Source organism: Triticum aestivum, chromosome 7B, assembly GCF_018294505.1.
Source record: "Triticum aestivum cultivar Chinese Spring chromosome 7B, IWGSC CS RefSeq v2.1, whole genome shotgun sequence".
NCBI lineage: Eukaryota > Viridiplantae > Streptophyta > Magnoliopsida > Poales > Poaceae > Triticum > Triticum aestivum.
This window is the reverse complement of record NC_057813.1, coordinates 597957629-597980177: the sequence shown is the minus strand read 5'-3', so window position 1 is coordinate 597980177 and position 22549 is coordinate 597957629. Positions and strand designations below refer to the sequence as shown.

The 22549-nt window shown below is 46.8% G+C and overlaps 1 protein-coding gene and 1 pseudogene across 1 annotated transcript; both read right to left on the bottom strand.

Annotated features, from left to right (window-relative positions):
- Positions 1 to 341: 341 nt before the first annotated feature.
- LOC123158234 (disease resistance protein RGA5-like) overlaps positions 342 to 22549 on the bottom strand; it is a 29319-nt pseudogene continuing 7111 nt past the window's right edge.
- Positions 3648 to 4821, bottom strand: LOC123161254 (reticulon-like protein B12). Its single transcript, XM_044579110.1, has one exon. The coding sequence runs from the start codon at positions 4613 to 4615 to the stop codon at positions 4133 to 4135; it is 483 nt and encodes a 160-aa protein (XP_044435045.1). The 5' UTR covers positions 4616 to 4821; the 3' UTR covers positions 3648 to 4132.

Sequence of the window (22549 nt, the reverse complement as noted above, 5' to 3'; positions counted from 1 at the left end):
ACCAGAAAAGGCGTGGTGAACAAATTAAACCATAAGTGGGTCAAAGTGGGTCAAAGGCACGGAGGCTGATTACAGAAAAATCGTATTGTTGGATTCCAAGCCACCTCACGATTTTACTCCTGTAGCTTGCTGATGGCATTTCCTCATAGGAAAAGCAGGACTCACTGACGCAGCCCTGGTTGACCTATAAAATGTAGTCACATAATGTAAGAATGATTATATAGATAAGTGAACAACGGATCAGTGCACGTACCTAAGTGTACATGACGTACACAGACATTTTTTCTGAAAATTTCAAATTCGCATGGGATTCATACCTGAAGATTGAAGATCGAGCACAACTAGCTCGCCTCCTGAAACAGATATAGAAAGCCATTAGTAATATATGTCTACAGAAAATCTCTTCTTATAAGTACATGAGAAAAGAAACCACTTTTGTAATGTTACACGTCACACATACATTGCGTGCGAGATGGTTGGCACGAATCTGCAAATGAAATAAAGGTGAAATGAGAAAGAAACTCGTCTCCTTTTACAAGTACATGAGAGAGACACAACATTTGCAATGTTAGTAGCACGTACCTTGAGTGCGGGATGGTTGGGATGGATCTCAACTGCATGCTTCAACGACGCACGTGCCTGCCGCACATCGATACCCATTGCAGTGTTGCCTCTGATTTCAGCATCAACTTCCTCAAGACGAGTCAGGTTCACCAGGCTATGAAAGTCCAAGCCTTGGGTCCCTACCAGGCTGATGAACTGAAAATACTCAAGGCTGGACATTGCTCCCCATACAAATCTGGGTTGTTTAGAATTACTCAGTTCCAAGTATCTCAACTTGGGGAATGCACCCTCCTCCATGGTGTCAGGAAAAACAACGCCATCCTTGCAACGAATGCGTAGAGTAATGAGCTCTGAGAACCTCCCGAGGATCTCCATATCCTGCGGTTCCATAGTTGTCAGTTTCATACGCAAGTGGCAGAGGTTTGGGAGGCATGAGGAGTTAATCCACACTGGCAGCCCAGGAAGCGGGCCATACAGTTTCAGATGACGGAGGTGCCCAAGGGCCACAGAGCCAGCGTAATCAGACCACGGCTTAAGCTGTGTAATCAAACAATCGAGTTCTATGACTTGAAGTTTTTGTAGATTGGCAACACGTCCCATCAAATCTTTGAACAACACATTATCTTGCTTTTGAAGGAGTACGTTCAACTGTCTCAGCTCCTTCAGCGTGCCCAGCCCTTTCAGAAAGTCTGGAGAGACATGGTGCCACTGTAGCTCTTCCAGAGATGTTAGATTCGTCCAGTCCAACACCCCCATGCAAGAACCGCCAAAGCGTAGGCACTTCAGTTGTGTTAGCCGACCAACACTCTGAGGCAGTTTCTCTATGCCACTTCTGCCCAAGTCCAGTACCTGCAAAAACCTTAGATTCCCTATTTCTTCAGGGACCTCTATCTTCCCAAGATGCTCCGAGATACCAAGGTACCTCAGGTGAATCAGCCTCCCAAGATGCTTAAGATGATAAGGAGAATTTTTCGGCACCACGGAGAATTGCACGCTTGCGATGAACTTGCACTCTTCTAAAGCCAACACATGTAGAGCTTTAAAGTTTGAAAGCAATGGCACCATACGAAATTGACACATGGTGGCACTATATGACCTCACTTGCTGCATGCTCGGGTCAGCCACAGATCCATCCCGCCGCTTTACGACTTCATTATTTATGGCTAACCTACGAGCAGTGATACGTGGAGATGTCCTGTCACTGTTTGATGCAGTAACAAAACCTTCGTCTTCTGATAGGAAATGAATCATATCAAGAACCAAATCATGCACACGACAAGCATATATGATGCTCTTATATGGCTTCTCCACTGCCTGGATCATGCTTCTATCTATGAGCAAGTTCAAGTATCTCTCTCCAACCTCAAATAATCCTTTTCCTGGTTCCCCATGGGCATATCCTTCGGCTACCCACTTCCAAATTAAAGTGTCCTTTTTTATCTCATAATCTTCAGGGTATATGCCTAGGTCCAAGTCCAATAGGCAAAGCCGCGGATAATATGGAAGATCATAGTAGCTATATAGCAGTATCTTTCTTGTGGTATTCACTTCTTTGTTATCTTCATCCCCAAAACCAATAGAGTCATAGACCCCAGGCCAATCCATTACTGGTTTACTAGCCAACAAGCTAGCTATTGTAACGATAGCTAGCGGTATGCCACCACATTTCTGCAATATCTTCTCAGATATCTTAACTGATTCATGATAAGGGCTTTTGCTTTTGCCAATAGATAATCTCATACAGAACAATTCCTTCGATTTACCAGGAGAAAGAGGTTCTTGCTTGTAAATGTCACTTGCCTCTTTCGCCACTTCAAAGATACGAGTAGTTGTGATTACTCTGCTTCCACACTTACTATCAATAAAAGCACATTTGGTTATATCCAAGGAACTCATATCCCATATATCATCAATGATGATGAGGTACCTATTGACATGGCAGCATGAGATCTATGGATTAGTAAAACTAAAGTGTCGTCCTGGAAATAGAAGAAATATGGCAAGCATCTCAACCAAGAATCCAAAATGGCATTATACAATTCCCGACAAGGTGCTGTAGGACAACTAAGACATAAGTAAATGATTAATGATGAATGGAAGACACTATCAAAATACATGCAAGGGTTAGATTAAATCCATTCTATTAGAGTTCTGTAAAGGTAACTCCACAATCAAATATAGTTTATATACTAGTAAATTGCCCGTGCATTGCTACGGACAAAAGAAAGTACATAAACAATAACTAAAGGGTCATCCTACGAGAACCGATGGAGTAAAATAACGTACGTGTCTTTAAGATTATGAATCATACAACAATGAATTCTGATATGATTACTAGCAAGTTAAAATTAAATCTTTGGACTTCTAATATAAGTAGCTTCCAGTTCCTGCGTTACATAATTTTGCCTAAATGAAGAATATGTAACTAATTAGAGAATTCTACCGCAACAGAAATTAGTGAAACATATCAAGTAGGTTTATCAAACGGAAATGCTTAATCGGAAGAAATGACCCACAAACTCGGTTAGAACGGGAAAAAAGACCTAGTCAATAAATATGACATCTGAGGAACAACATAATTGGATTTCTTTTTTGTGCGGCACTTGCCTGAGCAATGAGGCCGCAAAACAAAGAGACACTGGTATGTTCCAAACTTTCAATTTAGTTGCAATCACCATTCATGCACAACCAACCACTGCAAGAACATAAATATACTATGTTCTGGAATAATCAATCACTTGTTTTTCTTTCAAAAAGATAATGGAAGTGTTCATCGAACTACTTGCAGTTGTGATTTTAAAAAATTAAAATTTTAAAATAATAAGTCATGACTTTTTTTATTATCAGTTAAACAAACACAAGCAGTTATTTGATATAGGAAAAAAATCAGAGGAACAATATAACTCCAATATAGTACCTTGGCATGGTCTGTATGAAAACTAAGCTGCGGTAGCTTATTATTTTGAAACTATCAGACTCATAAGTAGAAATGTGATGCTTGTCCGAGAAGGCGGGAGCTTATTATTATTATTTTTGCATATTTTGGATCTTGCCATGCACATTTAGAATTACTAATCCGACTATCGAAGCAACAAAAGTGAAGCAATACTCCCTCCAGTGGTACATTTCACTTACTGGCTTAGCTACTATCTCACCATGCGTCTAGTGTAGCCTCAGATCAAGAGATAGTCTCTCACTTCTACGGCACCACCTGAGAGAAGTATGCCCAATTGCCCATTACCACCCGCAACAAAAAAGGTATGCCCATTACACTCACATTGCTTTTATGATTTAACTGATATTTGTGTGTTCCCACATCAGCAAGTATATCTAGTCCCTCAGTAATTCGGCCACCAGTTGAGACTGTATAACCAGCTAATCTGGCGGATGATGCTATCTACAGAAGCTTTCCTTCCTTGATATTTTGATAACATCCACATCACGCTGCAGGTGGGGGTGGGAATAAGTGGGACTAAGAATCCCATCCCACTTAAATTGCATTAGTGGATTTCCACTGGACCGGCAGAATATTAAGTGGGCTAACCCTATTAGCCCATTGGAACCCACCCTAACCCCACTTGTTACGAGAGGATAGAGCAACCCGCCCGAGCGCACAGATTCCAGTTCCTGCTATGAAAAGGGTGGGGAGGTCGCGCGCGAGGCGGCCGAGCAGGGCGGCGGCGGCGAGGCAGGCGAAGACGCGCCCGGAGCCGGGCTGGCCCTGCGTGACGCGGCGGGAGGCGGAGGTGAGGCCGGCAAGGCCGGAGCGGACCATCGCGGCGAGCTCGTCGGCCGCCGGCTGCAGGTCGGGGTCTCGGGGATGGGCGGGGCGGCCGAGGAGGCGCGCGGCCCTGGACCACGCGCAGAGCACCGCCAGCAGGAGGAGCAGCACGTCGGCGGCCAGCGAGACGGCCGTGTATCCGGAGGCGCGGTTGAAGAGGATCCAGGAGGCGACGGCGGCCGCCAGCAGCAGCGCACTCAGGTTCGCCCGGCCTCGCCGCCACAGCACCACGTCCGCCACTGCGAATGATCGATCGATTGGTTGATTCATTCATTCATTCAAGTTTGCGATTGCTATGACTCGGTTGCTTGCTAGCTGATACATGGATGAGGCGGAGAAGATAAGAGGAGGAGCATGAGGTTAATTACCGACCGAATTCTCCAGCGTGGTGATGGCGGCGAAGATCCATGTCCATGGATGATTCGAGGCAGACCGAGAGGAGAGGGTTTGGTACTGGCCGGGTTGGAATTTGTTTGATGAACGCTCAAAGGAGGGAGACGTGCAATTCACTTTCCCAAATGCTGCAAATTGCAATTTTTCGCTGGAAAGAAAGAAACCGGAAATTGCAATTTTTCTCAGTTATGCATATGATGCATCTGTTAAGTGGGATCCCACTTATTCCCACCTATTATGCGCTAGTTTTGATGGGACATCCACTTCTTTTCCATCAAGCCGTGTTGGGACTAGGTGGATCAAGGTGGGATTCCCAGGAACAGTCCCACTTGCAGCGTTAATCCACATCATCAAGAGGGTAAATAGGACACTGCTTGGTCAACCTAAAAACAAGTTAAGGTGAGAAATGCACAACTACGTTGTATCACCTTTTGAATTGTCTACAGAAATCATGGAACACGGTGGTACTCTGTAGTTTTGAATCACGTGAGTTGGACGTCAGAAAATACACGGCGAGACAAATCTACCTGACAGGGAGTGCGTCCTCCAACTCCAAGCAGTTCTGACAACGGCGAGCGAGCGACGATAGTGAGTGTCACTACCGGACTCGTGGGCTATGCCTACGGCCAAGGGCCGTCGGCATAGGTCCTATGCCGTTGGCATAGATCTATGCCTACGGCTGCCGTCGGCATAGCCCCGTCAGTGTAGATCACGTCAGCGTACTCCTATCAGACCGTTGGCATAATATAGCCGTCGGCATAGGAGGGCATGCCGACGGCCCTGGGGCAGCCGTCGGCATAGTTTAGCCGTCGGCGTAGTTTTCCGTCTGACGGCAACGGACGGCGCCGTCAAAACTGTTGGCGACTCAGGGGGCGACACGTGGCAAAGATATGTCGATGGCAAAGCTGTCGGCATATCTTTGCCACGTGTCGCCCCCTGGTTCGACCTGGCGGCAGGGCTATGCCTACGGCAAAGCCGTCGGCATAGATCATCTATGCCGACGGCTTTGCCGTAGGCATAGCCCTGCCACGTGTCGCCTACTGGTGGCTCCTGAGCGTATATATGCCGACGGCTTTGCCGTAGGCATAGTTTTTTTTCCCTGTTTTCTCTTTTCTAATTCATTTGACAGCATTTCAAAACAGAATAATATGAAATATGACAGTTCATCATCATCATTTAAACATAGTCAAGTTCATCATCTAAAGATCATCACCGGCGAAAGTTCACGAACATAAGAGTAGTGCAAGACATGAAACATCATGAAAGTTGAAACATGAAAGACATGGCACAACGGCCGCATACACGGAATCATCATCGACATCAAGCACCACCGAGTCCACCTCCGCCAAAACCACCACCACCACCGAGTCCACCTCCGCCAAAACCACCACCTCCGCCAAGTCCACCTCCGCCAAAACCACCACCACCACCAAGTCCACCTCCGCCAAAACCGCCACCGCCAAGTCCACCTCCGCCAAAACCGCCACCGCGACCACCATCACTCTGCCAGATCAGAGTGACTGGGGTCGACGGAGCAGGAGTCAGCCACCGGTCCCCTACATGTTTGAAAGAAGATTCTAACGGTAAATATGACATGATAGTGTTGAATGAACGAGAACTAGTTTGTCATTAGTTAGGCAAATTTACTAACCGGAGTATCACCGCCTAGTGCCAGCCATTCCTCGAACGTGGGAATGTGTGGGGCGTCTCCCGCAGGTGGTGGTGGGGGTCCAACTTGTGGTGGCTCCGTGCGGTTAGTCCAAGACGCCAACATAGCCTGGATGTTAGTTAAACAAGTCCACTTAGAACAAGCCGTGATCAACAAAGTCAGAAGGAATGAAAGTGCAAATTTGAGCTTGGTTTAAGAGGGCAAAACTAACCGCCATCACTTGACGGCTGTAATCATCGTTTGCCTTCACTCGTTGCAAGTACTCCCTCACCTCAATATGCCTATGCTCGAGAAAGGCCTGATATGCCTACAAAATTGAGGTTGTTTCTAAGTGGGCAGTGATGAAAATAAACTAAGAAAGATAGAGACAAAGAAGATAAGGGGAAGTACTTACAGCACGTTGGCGGACTAAGGGAGGCTGCGAACGCCCCGTACTCTCTAACGGGCTCGGGTTGGTAGCTCGAAGCCGTGTGTACGAGATCGACGGAGTGATCAAGCCATCGAAACACGGATACCGGCCATGGGACTTACCCTGGATGGCCACCACCGCCGTGTCGTCGATCTGAGACTGGGCGACCTCAGGAACGGGAACATCCGGATGCAACTTCTGATAGTTCTGAGTGTAAGACTCCAGGTGTTGCTCGGTGTTGCCGTAGTACTGGCTCTCGCCCTCCTTGCGATCACTCCGCTCGCGGGCCAGCTTCCACGACTCCATGTCTGAGAGCGGCCTCTGCAACTTGTCCTCCTGCAACGTCAAACAGAAGTTAGCCATACATAAGAACATGACGGTAAAGAAGAACCAAAATGCATCTTTCATATAGATATACCTTCATGGCCTTGAAGCCCCAGTGGTTCCTGTTTCCTTGGCCGTGTGTCCCGTCTTTTCCACGGTTAGCCCAGGCCTTGATGCTCTTGGCAGCAAACTCTGGATCGTCACCGACCCACCTATCCACCAAACACGCCCATCCGTCATGCCTTCCATAGCACCAACGAGGAACAACCTATGCAAATTTTGGAAGCATGACATGTGAGCACGAAACATATAGTTGACTCCTTGAAACAATGAAAAGTCAGTAATAGTTACCATCATGAACTGCTCCCTGCTCATGGTAAGTTTTTGCTTCTGTGCTTGAGTTTTGGTCATCTTTTGTTGCAGGTAGATGTGGTAGTACTGCGAGACGGCAACCCAACGCACCTCGTACTGCAACTGACGAGCTTTCTTCTTTGCAGACGCAAGTAAGACCAGGTCGGCTCTGGCCTTGTGCTTGTCAAGAACTCTATAGAGTTGCTGCAATCATGCATAAACCAGAAGCAAACAAGGCATGAGTTGAGTGATTCAATGATAAACTATGAATGAAACTGAAGATAAGTGATTCAAAAGGGAACTTACCCAAAATTTGGTGATCACGGCCTTAGCGGCCGTCCCGTACTCCGCGTTGCTGCAAGCCTCGTAGTGGGCCCAACTTGTGGCCAAAACACGCAGCTGCGGGTCCCTGTCTGGCCGCGGGCAGAATAGGCCAGGCCAAAACTGCTTCAACAGGACAGTGATAAGGCCGTTCGGTTTACGGCCCTTTCCGCGAAGGATCCAGTTACTGCAAAAGAATCAAAGGGTTGCCATGTGTACAATAAAAAAATGTTGTCATGTGTTGAAAATATGATTGAGATGCACTTACTCTGTCCCCGCGGGTTCAATGAGCCACTTGTGCGCCTCGATAGAAGGTGGTGTAGGTACTCCGGCATTACCACGCAGCCACCCCTGCGAAGCACCCGGTGGCAAGTCACCCCACAACTCGGGGTCAACCTCCCCTCCACCCTCCTCGCCCTCCTCCTCACCCTCCTCCTCGGCCTCCTCCTCCTCGGCCTCCTCCTCCTCGACATCAGGAACATACTCCTCCACCTCAGACTCAGAAGCTGCATCAGCATAGGAGGGCATCGAAGAAGACCCTCCTATTTCGGACACTGCCCAGAGTTTTTTGGCCCGCCTCTCTCCCCACCTCCTCGTCCTCTAGGGGCTCTCCCCCACCCCTCCTCCTCTAGGGTCTCCTCCCCCGACCCCTCCACCTCCCTGTGAGGTGCCATCCTCGCGTAGTCGGGAGGGAACCTTGTGGGCTCGTCCACTCCGAGTAAGTCCTCCTTTGAGTTTACTGAGGAAACTGGCACCGCTGGACATGCCCATGATTAGCAAACCTGCATTGGAAGAGAATAAACAATCAGTAAGGATATAGAAAACAAGCATACAGGAAAGACATTAATAACGGAAGAGCACATTATTAAAAGAACATACATTTTCTAGAACCCATATGAATCATCACTATTGTAATCTATTTGTCGACCGGTCTCATCATCACTATCCCGCATATCTTCTTCGTTGTCTGACGGAGGTGGAGGCTCTTCCTCATCATCAGCGTCGGCGTCTTCATTTAACTTTTCAAGCATAATTATGTCTCTTTGATTCACAACTGCCTCACCATCAATCCGTGCTCCGTCGTCGTTTGGGTCCAGGTCAACATAACCCAAGTCATCATCCTCCTTGTTTTGGACCACGTCATAATGTTCCTCTTGAAAGAACACTCCCACGTATGTCATGGGGTTTATGTTGTAGTAATCATCATCGTTCGGGTCCGGTAGCTTACCATGTGGCGACACCTTGAACACAACTTCCCAACCCTTTAGGTACTCTTTCTGGCATGGGTAAGGCAGATAATATACTTGTGTGGCCTGGGTAGCGGCGATAAAGAGATCAGCTCCGGCATAGACGGTTGATGGTTTAACTTCAACTAAACCAACAGAAGGCGTATGTCTCAGACCCTTTTTGGGGTCGAACCATCGGCATTTGAACACAGTGAGACTTAGGTGTTTACGGCCACGTTTGAATGTAAGCTCGTATATTTTTCCTACCCTTCCGTAGTAATCTACTTTATTATCTCCTTCGGTGAAGACTCCGGTATTTATGGTTTTGGGATCAGGCCGACTGTTCTGGTGCTCCTCTGTATGGAAGCGATACCCATTCACATCATACTTTTGGCATGTCATGACGGTAGGGTCAAAACCCATGGAAACCCATCTCAATTCTTCATCCATTGATTCGTTCGGATCATTTCCCTACAAGTTTAATTGAAATTATAGGGTGCATGAGTTTAATTGGAAGTGTGAAATGGGTAATAGGGAAGTGTGAAATATTACTTTCTCCATGAACCACGCAACGAAATTTTTCCTTCCATCAGCACCCTTTCGGAGAAGAGCAAGTGCCTCCGCTTCAGTAGGAGGCAGCATTCCCGTCCACTCTTCCTCAACGAATCGACTACAATAAGAAAAGCGGTATAAGAACTAGGCAAAGTGAACATAATGAATTGACTAAAAGAATGGTGCAAAGGTATTACCTCATCCACTCATCCTCAACTTCCTTGATGTTGTGCAAGATATAGAACATGACATCCTCCCACTCATCTCGTGGCATGACATAAGATGTCGAGCATCTAGCTCTGCCACCTTGCCCGATGAATAGAGGCAACTTGGGTTTATACTTGGGTTCTTCTGTATTGTATCAGGACACCTTATTGTGCAACATCGGAACATGGTCCGGATAGTAGGCTGTCCTGAGGTCTGCCACCTCCTCTAGGATAACTGCCTCAGCTATGGAAGCTTCAATCTTAGCTTTGTTTCCACATTTCTGTCTCAGATGCTTGTTCTGTCTCTCAGGGCCGTACTGCCAACGATACTGCACATGGCCCCCCCAACAATACCTCGTTCGCAAGGTGCAAAATGAGATGTGTCATCGGAGTAAAGAAGCCTGGCGGGAAGATCTTCTCTAGCTTGCATATCAACTCCGGCGCCTTCTTATGCATTTCTTTTATCTTCTCAGGACATACTTCTTTAGCACAAAGCGTTCGGAAGAAATGGCTTAACTCCGCAAGCACACGCCAGACACGCTCGAGAACATAGCCCCGAACCATCACCGGCATAATCCGCTCAATCCATACATGATAGTCATGACTCTTGAGCCTGGTCACTCTGCCCATTGAAATATTGACCCCCTTACTTATATTCGACGCATAACCATCAGCGAACTTCACGACGTGTTTCATCCACTTGAATGCCTCCATCTTATGATCCTTTTTAAGTACGAAGTCAGCATCTGGCTTGAACCAAGATTTTCGACTGCCTGTGGGAGGTTGCATGTGAAGACATGGTCTATCACAAATATTCTATTGATCGACTCTAGCATTAACATTATCCTTTGTCTTATCAGGAATGTCGACGATCATGTTAAAAAGGGACTCTGCGACATTCTTTTCGGTGTGCATCACATCGATGTTGTATGGAAGTTTGAGGTCCTTAAAATAGGGAAGCTGCGTGAAGGGGGTAATGTGAGTCCAGTTGTGCGTCTCACCATATCCTTCAAAACATTTTTTCCCTTTACCTTTGCCTTTGCCTTTGCCTTTGCCTTCACCGGCAGGCTTAAGAGCTTTGAGCTGAGCAAGCACATCCGCACCAGAAAACGTTGGAATCTCGTTTACTTCATGGACAACTTTGCCTTTTGTGAAGTTCTTCTTGTCTTCCCTATCAGGATGGTCTGGAGGGAGGAACTGTCGATGTTGGTCAAAGGCAACATACTTGCCACCCTTCTTCAGCCAAATGAAAATCAAGGCCTGCATGCACACTGGGCAAGGCATCTTTCCACTTGTACACCATCTGCAGAACAGGGCATAGCCGGGAAAGTCATGCATGCAATACTGTAGCCAAACTTTCCTCAAGAAATTTTTCTGCACATGCCGGTTGTATGTCAACCTCGGGAAGTACCAAGAATGGTGCAAATCATCCACAAACGGCTGCATAAACACACTCAAATTCTTCCCTGGATATTCAGGCCCCGGAATTATAAGCGACATGAACATGGTCTTGTGTTGCATTATGGCGCCGGGAGGGAGATTGAGCGGAATAAAAAATACGGTCCAGCAGCTATATGGATTAGACGACATACCATATGGATTAAACCCATCACCTGTTATAGCAATTCTGACATTCCCAGCCTCGGCTGCTTCCTCCGGGTACTTTATATCGAATGACTTCCATGCTTCACCTTCTGATGTATGTACAATTTTTTTTGGATTGTACCTTTTCCCTTCCTTGTGCCACTTCATCATTTTGGCAGACTCCTCGGTGATGAAAAGGCGCTGCAGTCTTTTTATAAAATCAAGATACCGAAGAACCTTCATAGGGATTTTTAGCTGCCGCTTCTGACCATGCTTATCGACCACCTCAATATACCGAGAGGAACCGCACTTCCTACAGTAGTTGTCATCCGCATACTCATGCCTAAACAAAAGGAAATTCTTTGGACAAACATGTATTTTCTCATAGTCCATGGAGAGCGCCTTCATGATTTTCTTCGTACCGTACATGGTTTTCGGCAGTTCATGGCCCTCGGGGAGGCTGTTAGCCCATACTCCCAGAAATGCTTCGAAGCAACCTCGGCTACAGCCGTACTCAGCCTTGACTGCCATCAGTTGCGAGATGGCATCCAGCACAGACAGTTTGGCACCCTCATAGAGAGGTTTCTTTGACGAGGCCAAGATTTCCAGGAAGGCCTTTGCGGTTTCCTCCGGCTCCTCCGGTTCATTCGCTAAATGTGACGGAGGTGTCGGCTGTGCAGCAAAGACATCATCTAGCATGTCTCTAACCCCATCGTCCTCATAACCAGCGACGCGTTGTCGTATCACATCCTCTCTACCACGGTCCCGCTGGGGAAAGTTTATCGGCATATTAAAGTTGGGCATAAATCCATTCGTGCGAAGGTGCTTAGTCATCTCACTCTTATCTCTGCGGATACGTCTCTTACATTTGGCACACGGTCATTCTGGCACCATCCTCATTGGACTACGGAATATCTCTTTCAAAAACACATCAATTTTCTCGACCCACTCTGTTGTTACTTGATTCCGACGGAAAAACCCACTATACATCCACTGATTATCTGCCATCTCTGCTTTATTGGAAGCCACACAACAAAATTAAGGATTCATTTAAATTACCCACATCAATATTTTATTTTTTACAAGGTGTTGGAAATATGCCCTAGAGGCAATAATAAAAGCATTATTATTATATTTCCTTGTTCATGATAATTGTCTTTATTCATGCTATAACTGTGTTATCCGGAAATCGTAATGCATGTGTGAATAACAGACACCAACATGTCCCTAGTGAGCCTCTAGTTGACTAGCTCGTTGATCAACAGATAGTCATGATTTCCTGACTATGGACACCGGATGTCATTGATAACAAGATCACATCATTAGGAGAATGATGTGATGGACAAGACCCAATCCTAAACATAGCACAAGATCGTATAGTTCGTTTGCTAGAGTTTTGCAATGTCAAAGTATCTATTCCTTAGACCATGAGATCGTGTAACTCCCGGACACCGTAGGAGTGCTTTGGGTATGCCAAACGTCACAACGTAACTGGGTGACTATAAAGGTAGACTACGGGTATCTCCGAAAGTGTCTGTTGGGTGACATGGATCAAGACTGGGATTTGTCACTCCGTATGACGGAGAGGTATCACTGGGCCCACTCGGTAATGCATCATCATAATGAGCTCAGAGTGACCAAGTGTCTGGTCACGGGATCATGCATTACGGTACGAGTAAAGTGACTTGCCGGTAACGAGATTGAACGAGGTATTGGGATACCGACGATCGAATCTCGGGCAAGTAACATATCGATAGACAAAGGGAATAGCGTACGGGGTTGATTGAATCCTCGACATCGTGGTTCATCCGATGAGATCATCGTGGAGCATGTGGGAGCCAACATGGGTATCCAGATCCCGCTGTTGGTTATTGACCGGAGAGTCGTCTCGGTCATGTCTGCTTGTCTCTCGAACCCGTAGGGTCTACACACTTAAGGTTCGGTTACGCTAGGGTTGTAGGGATATGTTTATGCAGTAACCCGAATGTTGTTCGGAGTCCCGGATGAGATCCCGGACGTCACGAGGAGTTCCGGAATGGTCCGGAGGTAAATATTTATATATAGGAAGTCCTGTTTCGGGCATCGGGACAAGTTTCGGGGTCATCGGTATTGTACCGGGACCACCGGAGGGGTCCCAGGGGCCCACCGGGTGGGGCCACCCATCCCCGGGGGCCACATGGGCTGTAGGGGGTGCTCCTTGGCCTGCTTGGGCCAAGGGCACCAGCCCCACAAGGCCCATGCGCCTAGGGTTTCCAAGGGGGAGGAGTCCTACTAGTGGAAGGCACCTCCTAGGTGCCTTGGGGGGGAGGGAAACCTCCCCTTGGCCGCCGGCCATAGGAGATTGGATCTCCTAGGCTGCGCACCACCCCCCCTTGGCACCCCTATATATAGTGGGGGAGAGGAGGGACTTCATACCTGAACGTCTTGGCCTTTGGTTGCCTCCTTCTCCCTCCCCAACACCTCCTCCAACTCCATAGTGCTTAGCGAAGCTCTGCCGGAGTACTGCAGCTCCATCAACACCACGCCGTCGTGCTGCTGCTGGTGCCATCTCCCTCAACCTCTCCTCCCTCCCTTGCTGGATCAAGAAGGAGGAGACGTGGCTGTTCCGTACGTGTGTTGAACGCGGAGGTGCCGTCCGTTCGGTGCTAGGATCTCCGGTGATTCGAATCACGTCGTGTTCGACTACATCATCCCCGTTCTTTGAACGCTTCCGCTCGCGATCTACAAGGTATGTAGATGCATCTATTCACTCGTTGCTAGATGAACTCCTAGATGATCTTGGTGAAACGAGTAGGAAATTTTTTGTTTTCTGCAACGTTCCCCAACAGTGGCATCAGAGCTAGGTCTATGCGTAGTTCTTCTTGCGCGAGTAGAACACAATTTGTTGTGGGCGTAGATTTGTCAACTTTCTTGCCGTTACTAGTCCTTTCTTGCTTCAGCGGTATTGTGGGATGAAGCGGCCCGGACCAACCTTACACGTACGCTTACGTGAGACCGGTTCCACCGACTAACATGCACTAGTTGCATAAGGTGGCTGGCGGGTGTCTGTCTCTCCTACTTTAGTTGGAGCGGAATCGATGAACAGGGTCCTTATGAAGGGTAAATAGAAGTTGACAAATCACGTTGTGGCTTTAACGTAGGTAAGAAAACGTTCTTGCTAGAACCCTAATTCAGCCACGTAAAACTTGCAACAACAATTAGAGGACGTCTAACTTGTTTTTGCAGCAAGTGGTTTGTGATATGATATGGCCAAAGTTGTGATGAATGATGAATGATCTATATGTGATGTATGAGATGTTCATGCTATTGTAATAGGATTCACGACTTGCATGTCGATGAGTATGACAACCGGCAGGAGGCATAGGAGTTGTCTTTATTCTTTTATATGACCTGCGTGTCATCAAGAAACGCCATGTAAATTACTTTACTTTATTGCTAAACGCGTTAGCCATAGTAGTAGAAGTAATAGTTGGCGAGCAACTTCATGGAGACATGATGATGGAGATCATGATGATGGAGATCATGGTGTCAAGCCGGTGACAAGATGATCATGGAGCCCCAAGATGGAGATCAAAGGAGCTATGTGATATTGGCCATATCATGTCACGTTTATTATTTGATTGCATGTGATGTTTATCATGTTTTGCATCTTGTTTACTTAGAACGACGGTAGTAAATAAGATGATCCCTCACAATAATTTCAAGAAGTGTTCCCCCTAACTGTGCACCGTTGCGACAGTTCGCTGTTTCAAAACACCACGTGATGATCGGGTGTTTTATTCAGACGTTCACATACAACGGGTGTAAGACAGATTTACACATGCAAACACTTAGGTTGACTTGATGAGCCTAGCATGTACAGACATGGCCTCGGAACACAGAAGACCGAAAGGTCGAGCATGAGTCGTATAGAAGATACGATCAACATGAAGATGTTCACCGATGTTGACTAGTCCGTCTCACGTGATGATCGGACACGGTCTAGTTTAACTCGGATCATGTAATACTTAGATGACCAGAGGGATGTCTAATCTAAGTGGGAGTTCACTAATAATTTGATTAGTTGAACTTAATTATCATGAACTTAGTCTAAAATCTTTGCAATATGTCTTGTAGATCAAATGGCCAACGTAGTCCTCAACTTCAACGCGTTCCTAGAGAAAACTAAGCTGAAAGACGATGGCAGCAACTATACGGACTGGGTCCGGAACCTGAGGATCATCCTCATAGCTGCCAAGAAAGATTATGTCCTACAAGCACCGCTTGGTGACGCACCCGTTCTCCCTGCAGAACAAGACGTTATGAACGCTTGGCAGGCACGTTTCGATGACTACTCCCTCGTTCAGTGCGGCATGCCTTACAGCCTAGAGCCGGGGCTCCAAAAGCGTTTTGAGAGACATGGAGCATATGAGATGTTCGAAGAGCTGAAAATGGTTTTCCAAGCTCATGCCCGGGTCGAGAGATATGAAGTCTCCGACAAATTCTTTAGCTGTAAGATGGAGGAAAACAGTTCTGTCAGTGAGCACATACTCACTATGTCTGGGTTGCATAACCGCTTGACTCAGCTGGGAGTTAATCTCCCGGATGATGCGGTCATTGACAGAATCCTCCAGTCGCTTCCACCAAGCTACAAGAGCTTTGTGATGAACTTCAATATGCAGGGGATGGAAAAGACCATTCCTGAAGTATTTGCTATGCTGAAATCAGCAGAGGTAGAAGTCAGAAAGGAACATCAAGTGTTGATGGTCAATAAAACCACTAAGAAAGGCAAGGGTAAAAAGAACTTCAAGAAGGACGGCAAGGAGGTTGCCGCGCCCGGCAAGCAAGCTGCTGGGAAGAAGCCAAAGAATGGACCCAAGCCAGAGACTGAGTGCTTTTATTGCAAGGGAAGCGGTCACTGGAAGCGGAACTGCCCTAAGTACTTAGCGGATAAGAAGGCCGGCAAGACAAAAGGTATATATGATATACATGTAATTGATGTGTACCTTACTAGTGCCCGTAGTAGCTCCTGGGTATTTGATACCGGTGCAGTTGCTCACATTTGTAACTCAAAGCAGGGGCTGCGGAATAAGCGGAAACTAGCAAAGGACGAGGTGACGATGCGCGTCGGGAATGGTTCCAAGGTCAATGTGATCGCCGTCGGCACGCTACCTCTGCATCTCCCTTCGGGATTAGTTTTAAACCTTAATAATTGTTATTTAGTGCCAGCTTTGAGCATGAACATTGTATCGGGATCTCGTTTAATTCGAGATGGCTACTCTTTTAAATCTGAGAATAATGGTTGTTCCATTTTTTTGAGAGATATGTTTTATGGTCATGCTCCTATGGTGAATGGTTTATTCCTTATGAATCTCGAACGTGATGCTACACATATTCATAATGTGAGTACCAAAAGAAGTAAGGTTGATAATGATAGTCCCACATACTTGTGGCACTGCCGCCTTGGTCACATAGGTGTCAAACGCATGAAGAAGCTCCATGCTGATGGACTTTTAGAGTCTCTTGATTATGAATCATTTGACACGTGCGAACCATGCCTTATGGGTAAAATGACCAAGACTCCGTTCTCAGGAACAATGGAGCGAGCAACCGACTTATTGGAAATCATACATACCGATGTGTGCGGTCCAATGAGTGTTGAGGCTCGCGGTGGCTATCGTTATGTTCTCACCCTCACTGATGATTTAAGTAGGTATGGGTATATCTACTTAATGAAACACAAGTCCGAAACCTTTGAAAAGTTCAAGGAATTTCAGAGTGAGGTTGAAAATCAACGTGACAGGAAAATCAAGTTTCTACGATCAGATCGTGGAGGAGAATACTTGAGTCACGAGTTTGGGGCACACTTAAGAAAATGTGGAATAGTTTCACAACTCACGCCGCCTGGAACACCTCAGCGTAATGGTGTGTCCGAACGTCGTAATCGCACTCTGTTAGATATGGTGCGATCTATGATGTCTCTTACCGATTTACCGCTTTCTTTTTGGGGCTATGCTTTAGAGACTGCCGCATTCACTTTAAATAGGGCTCCGTCGAAATCCGTTGAGACGACACCGTATGAATTATGGTTTGGGAAGAAACCTAAGCTGCCGTTTCTAAAAGTTTGGGGATGCGATGCTTATGTCAAGAAACTTCAACCTGAAAAGCTCGAACCCAAATCGGAAAAATGTGTCTTCATAGGGTACCCAAAAGAAACTATTGGGTACACCTTCTACCTCAGATCCGAAGGCAAGATCTTTGTTGCCAAGAATGGGTCCTTTCTGGAGAAAGAGTTTCTCTTGAAAGAAGTAAGTGGGAGGAAAGTAGAGCTTGATGAAGTATTGCCTCTTGAACCGGAAAATGGCGCAACTCAAGAAAATGTTCCTGAGGTGCCAGCACCGACTAGAGAGGAAGTTAATGATAATGATCAAGATACTTCTGATCAAGCCCCTACTGAAATTCGAAGGTCCACAAGGACACGTTCCGCACCAGAGTGGTACGGCAACCCTGTCTTGGAAATCATGTTGTTAGACAACGGTGAACCTTCGAACTATGAAGAAGCGATGGCGGGACCGGATTCCGACAAATGGCTAGAAGCCATGAAATCCGAGATAGGATCCATGTATGAAAACAAAGTATGGACTTTGACTGACTTGCCCATTGAGCGGCGAGCCATAGAAAATAAATGGATCTTTAAGAGGAAGACAGACACGGATGGTAATGTGACCATCTATAAAGCTCGGCTTGTTGCTAAGGGTTATCGGCAAGTTCAAGGGGTTGACTACGATGAGACTTTCTCACCGGTAGCGAAGCTGAAGTCCGTCCGAATCATGTTAGCAATTGCCGCATTCTATGATTACGAAATATGGCAAATGGACGTCAAAACGGCATTCCTTAATGGTTTCCTTAAGGAAGAATTGTATATGATGCAGCCGGAAGGTTTTGTCGATCCTAAAAATGCTGACAAAGTGTGCAGGCTCCAACGCTCGATTTATGGGCTGGTGCAAGCATCTCGGAGTTGGAACATTCGCTTTGATGAGATGATCAAAGCGTTTGGGTTTACACAGACTTATGGAGAAGCCTGCGTTTACAAGAAAGTGAGTGGGAGCTCTGTAGCATTTCTCATATTATATGTAGATGACATACTTTTGATGGGAAATGATATAGAACTCTTGGACAACATCAAGGCCTACTTGAATAAAAGTTTTTCAATGAAGGACCTTGGAGAAGCTGCTTATATATTAGGCATCAAAATCTATAGAGATAGATCAAGACGCCTCATAGGTCTTTCACAAAGCACATATCTTGATAAGATTTTGAAGAAGTTCAAAATGGATCAGTCCAAGAAAGGGTTCTTGCCTGTTTTGCAAGGTATGAAATTGAGCTCAGCTCAATGTCCGACCACGGCAGAAGATATAGAAGAGATGAGCGTCATCCCCTATGCCTCAGCCATAGGTTCTATTATGTATGCCATGCTGTGTACCAGACCAGATGTAAACCTTGCCGTCAGTTTGGTAGGTAGGTACCAAAGTAATCCCGGCAAGGAACACTGGACAGCGGTCAAGAATATCCTGAAGTACCTAAAAAGGACTAAGGAAATGTTTCTCGTTTATGGAGGTGACGAAGAGCTCGTCGTAAAGGGTTACGTCGACGCTAGCTTCGACACAGATCTGGATGACTTTAAGTCACAAACCGGATACGTGTATATTTTGAATGGTGGGGCAGTAAGCTGGTGTAGTTGCAAGCAGAGCATCGTGGCGGGATCTACATGTGAAGCGGAGTACATGGCAGCCTCGGAGGCAGCACATGAAGCAATATGGGTGAAGGAGTTCATCACCGACCTAGGAGTCATACCCAATGTGTCGGGGCCGATCAAGCTCTTCTATGACAACACTGGAGCTATTGCACTTGCCAAGGAGCCCAGGTTTCACAAGAAGACAAGGCACATCAAGCGTCGCTTCAACTCCATTCGTGAAAATGTTCAAGATGGAGACATAGAGATTTGTAAAGTACATACGGACCTGAATGTAGCAGATCCGTTGACTAAACCTCTCCCTAGAGCAAAACATGATCAACACCAGAATTCCATGGGTGTTCGATTCATCACAATGTAACTAGATTATTGACTCTAGTGCAAGTGGGAGACTGTTGGAAATATGCCCTAGAGGCAATAATAAAAGCATTATTATTATATTTCCTTGTTCATGATAATTGTCTTTATTCATGCTATAACTGTGTTATCCGGAAATCGTAATGCATGTGTGAATAACAGACACCAACATGTCCCTAGTGAGCCTCTAGTTGACTAGCTCGTTGATCAACAGATAGTCATGATTTCCTGACTATGGACACTGGATGTCATTGATAACGAGATCACATCATTAGGAGAATGATGTGATGGACAAGACCCAATCCTAAACATAGCACAAGATCGTATAGTTCGTTTGCTAGAGTTTTGCAATGTCAAAGTATCTATTCCTTAGACCATGAGATCGTGTAACTCCCGGACACCGTAGGAGTGCTTTGGGTATGCCAAACGTCACAACGTAACTGGGTGACTATAAAGGTAGACTACGGGTATCTCCGAAAGTGTCTGTTGGGTGACATGGATCAAGACTGGGATTTGTCACTCCGTATGACGGAGAGGTATCACTGGGCCCACTCGGTAATGCATCATCATAATGAGCTCAGAGTGACCAAGTGTCTGGTCACGGGATCATGCATTACGGTACGAGTAAAGTGACTTGCCGGTAACGAGATTGAACGAGGTATTGGGATACCGACGATCGAATCTCGGGCAAGTAACATATCGATAGACAAAGGGAATAGCGTACGGGGTTGATTGAATCCTCGACATCGTGGTTCATCCGATGAGATCATCGTGGAGCATGTGGGAGCCAACATGGGTATCCAGATCCCGCTGTTGGTTATTGACCGGAGAGTCGTCTCGGTCATGTCTGCTTGTCTCTCGAACCCGTAGGGTCTACACACTTAAGGTTCGGTTACGCTAGGGTTGTAGGGATATGTTTATGCAGTAACCCGAATGTTGTTCGGAGTCCCGGATGAGATCCCGGACGTCACGAGGAGTTCCGGAATGGTCCGGAGGTAAAGATTTATATATAGGAAGTCCTGTTTCGGGCATCGGGACAAGTTTCGGGGTCATCGGTATTGTACCGGGACCACCGGAGGGGTCCCGGGGGCCCACCGGGTGGGGCCACCCATCCCCGGGGGCCACATGGGCTGTAGGGGGTGCTCCTTGGCCTGCTTGGGCCAAGGGCACCAGCCCCACAAGGCCCATGCGCCTAGGGTTTCCAAGGGGGAGGAGTCCTACTAGTGGAAGGCACCTCCTAGGTGCCTTGGGGGGGAGGGAAACCTCCCCTTGGCCGCCGGCCATAGGAGATTGGATCTCCTAGGCTGCGCACCACCCCCCCTTGGCACCCCTATATATAGTGGGGGAGAGGAGGGACTTCATACCTGAACGTCTTGGCCTTTGGTTGCCTCCTTCTCCCTCCCCAACACCTCCTCCAACTCCATAGTGCTTAGCGAAGCTCTGCCGGAGTACTGCAGCTCCATCAACACCACGCCGTCGTGCTGCTGCTGGTGCCATCTCCCTCAACCTCTCCTCCCTCCCTTGCTGGATCAAGAAGGAGGAGACGTGGCTGTTCCGTACGTGTGTTGAACGCGGAGGTGCCGTCCGTTCGGTGCTAGGATCTCCGGTGATTCGAATCACGTCGTGTTCGACTACATCATCCCCGTTCTTTGAACGCTTCCGCTCGCGATCTACAAGGTATGTAGATGCATCTATTCACTCGTTGCTAGATGAACTCCTAGATGATCTTGGTGAAACGAGTAGGAATTTTTTTGTTTTCTGCAACGTTCCCCAACACAAGGTTGACGAGAAACGACATTTAATCCACCTACATCTCTAATAGGTAAAGATGGGTCCTAATCCCACCCGAGAATGTGTAGATTGAGTACGGTCCATGCTCTACCCCATTCCGAGACAAAATTTCGGCAGCACCTTCCCGCTGTTCTCCAAATACACGTCTCGGCAAAATGCCGAGAGAATGTGCATCCGGAGAACAACAGGGAGGCGCCGCCGAAATCCTGTCTCGGAACGGGGTAGAGCATGAACAACGTACCCAATCTACACATCCTCGGGCTGTCCGTGGAAAGCGATGGACAATCCGAAAGAGCTGCGGTGATAAATATGCAATTGAATGCATATTTATTGATGCAACCCTTTCGGATGGGAGAACTAGGTTACGCGACTTGATGTGAAAATTCAATCTAGTGACATGGAAAAAAAGTGGACGAGGTCATGGAATTGTTGCTCACCCTCCGATGTAGAGGATGCAGTCGATCAAAGGAGGGACGATCGTGGACAAACACCTCCAACGTCGACGGTCACTCCATGAAGATGGAACACCACAAATCCTGTTAATTCGACCAAGTGCAAAAAAATAGGTTAAGCATTGACAGTTTAAACTATGAAAAAAAATCATATTTCGTCAAGTGTAAAATTTTGTCCTTCAATTTTTTTAGCAAGATCATCATTATTAAATAACCACTCATCATATGTCAATTTTGGAGCACATCTCACACAACTATTTTAGAAACTAAATGTCACATAGCAAGGATTTAAACACAACTTCACCTCCTATCCATGCCATCTCTAGACGTCAACAACTCAAAGAACATGACACAAACATCAACTCAAAAATTTGTTTTGCATGCATATGCGAATAGACTTAGGGGCCGAATACACCATCCATTAATCTCAGATGCATATATTGTCATAATCCATTATATATCATATTGGTACAAATATTAGGCTTATGGACATAAAACCTAGAAGAGAACAATGCTAACAATTACATCACTTGTCTTTGTGAAGATAAGTTACACATGTCCATACATAGTAGTTATTTGCAGCAAATTAATATGAAACTATGAATGTCACAGTAGGAAAAATGAAAAAAAGCATAGCTCACCGGGCAGAGGAGCGTCACGGCGATGGAGGGGATGGGAGGGACGGGGCTGGTCGTGGTCGGCCGGAGAAGCAGAGGCCGCCGCCGACCGGAGCTAGCACCAGGGTCGGCCTGGCAGAGACGCGGGCCGCTGGCCGGAGCCGTGGCCAGGCGTGCTCGGGGAGGGGCCGAGGCGGGGCCCTGCCCGGTTCGTGGCGGG

Bases quoted from the DNA above. Each gene is read 5' to 3' on its own strand.
- LOC123161254 (XM_044579110.1), bottom strand. From the start codon at position 4,615: ATGAATCAACCAATCGATCGATCATTCGCAGTGGCGGACGTGGTGCTG.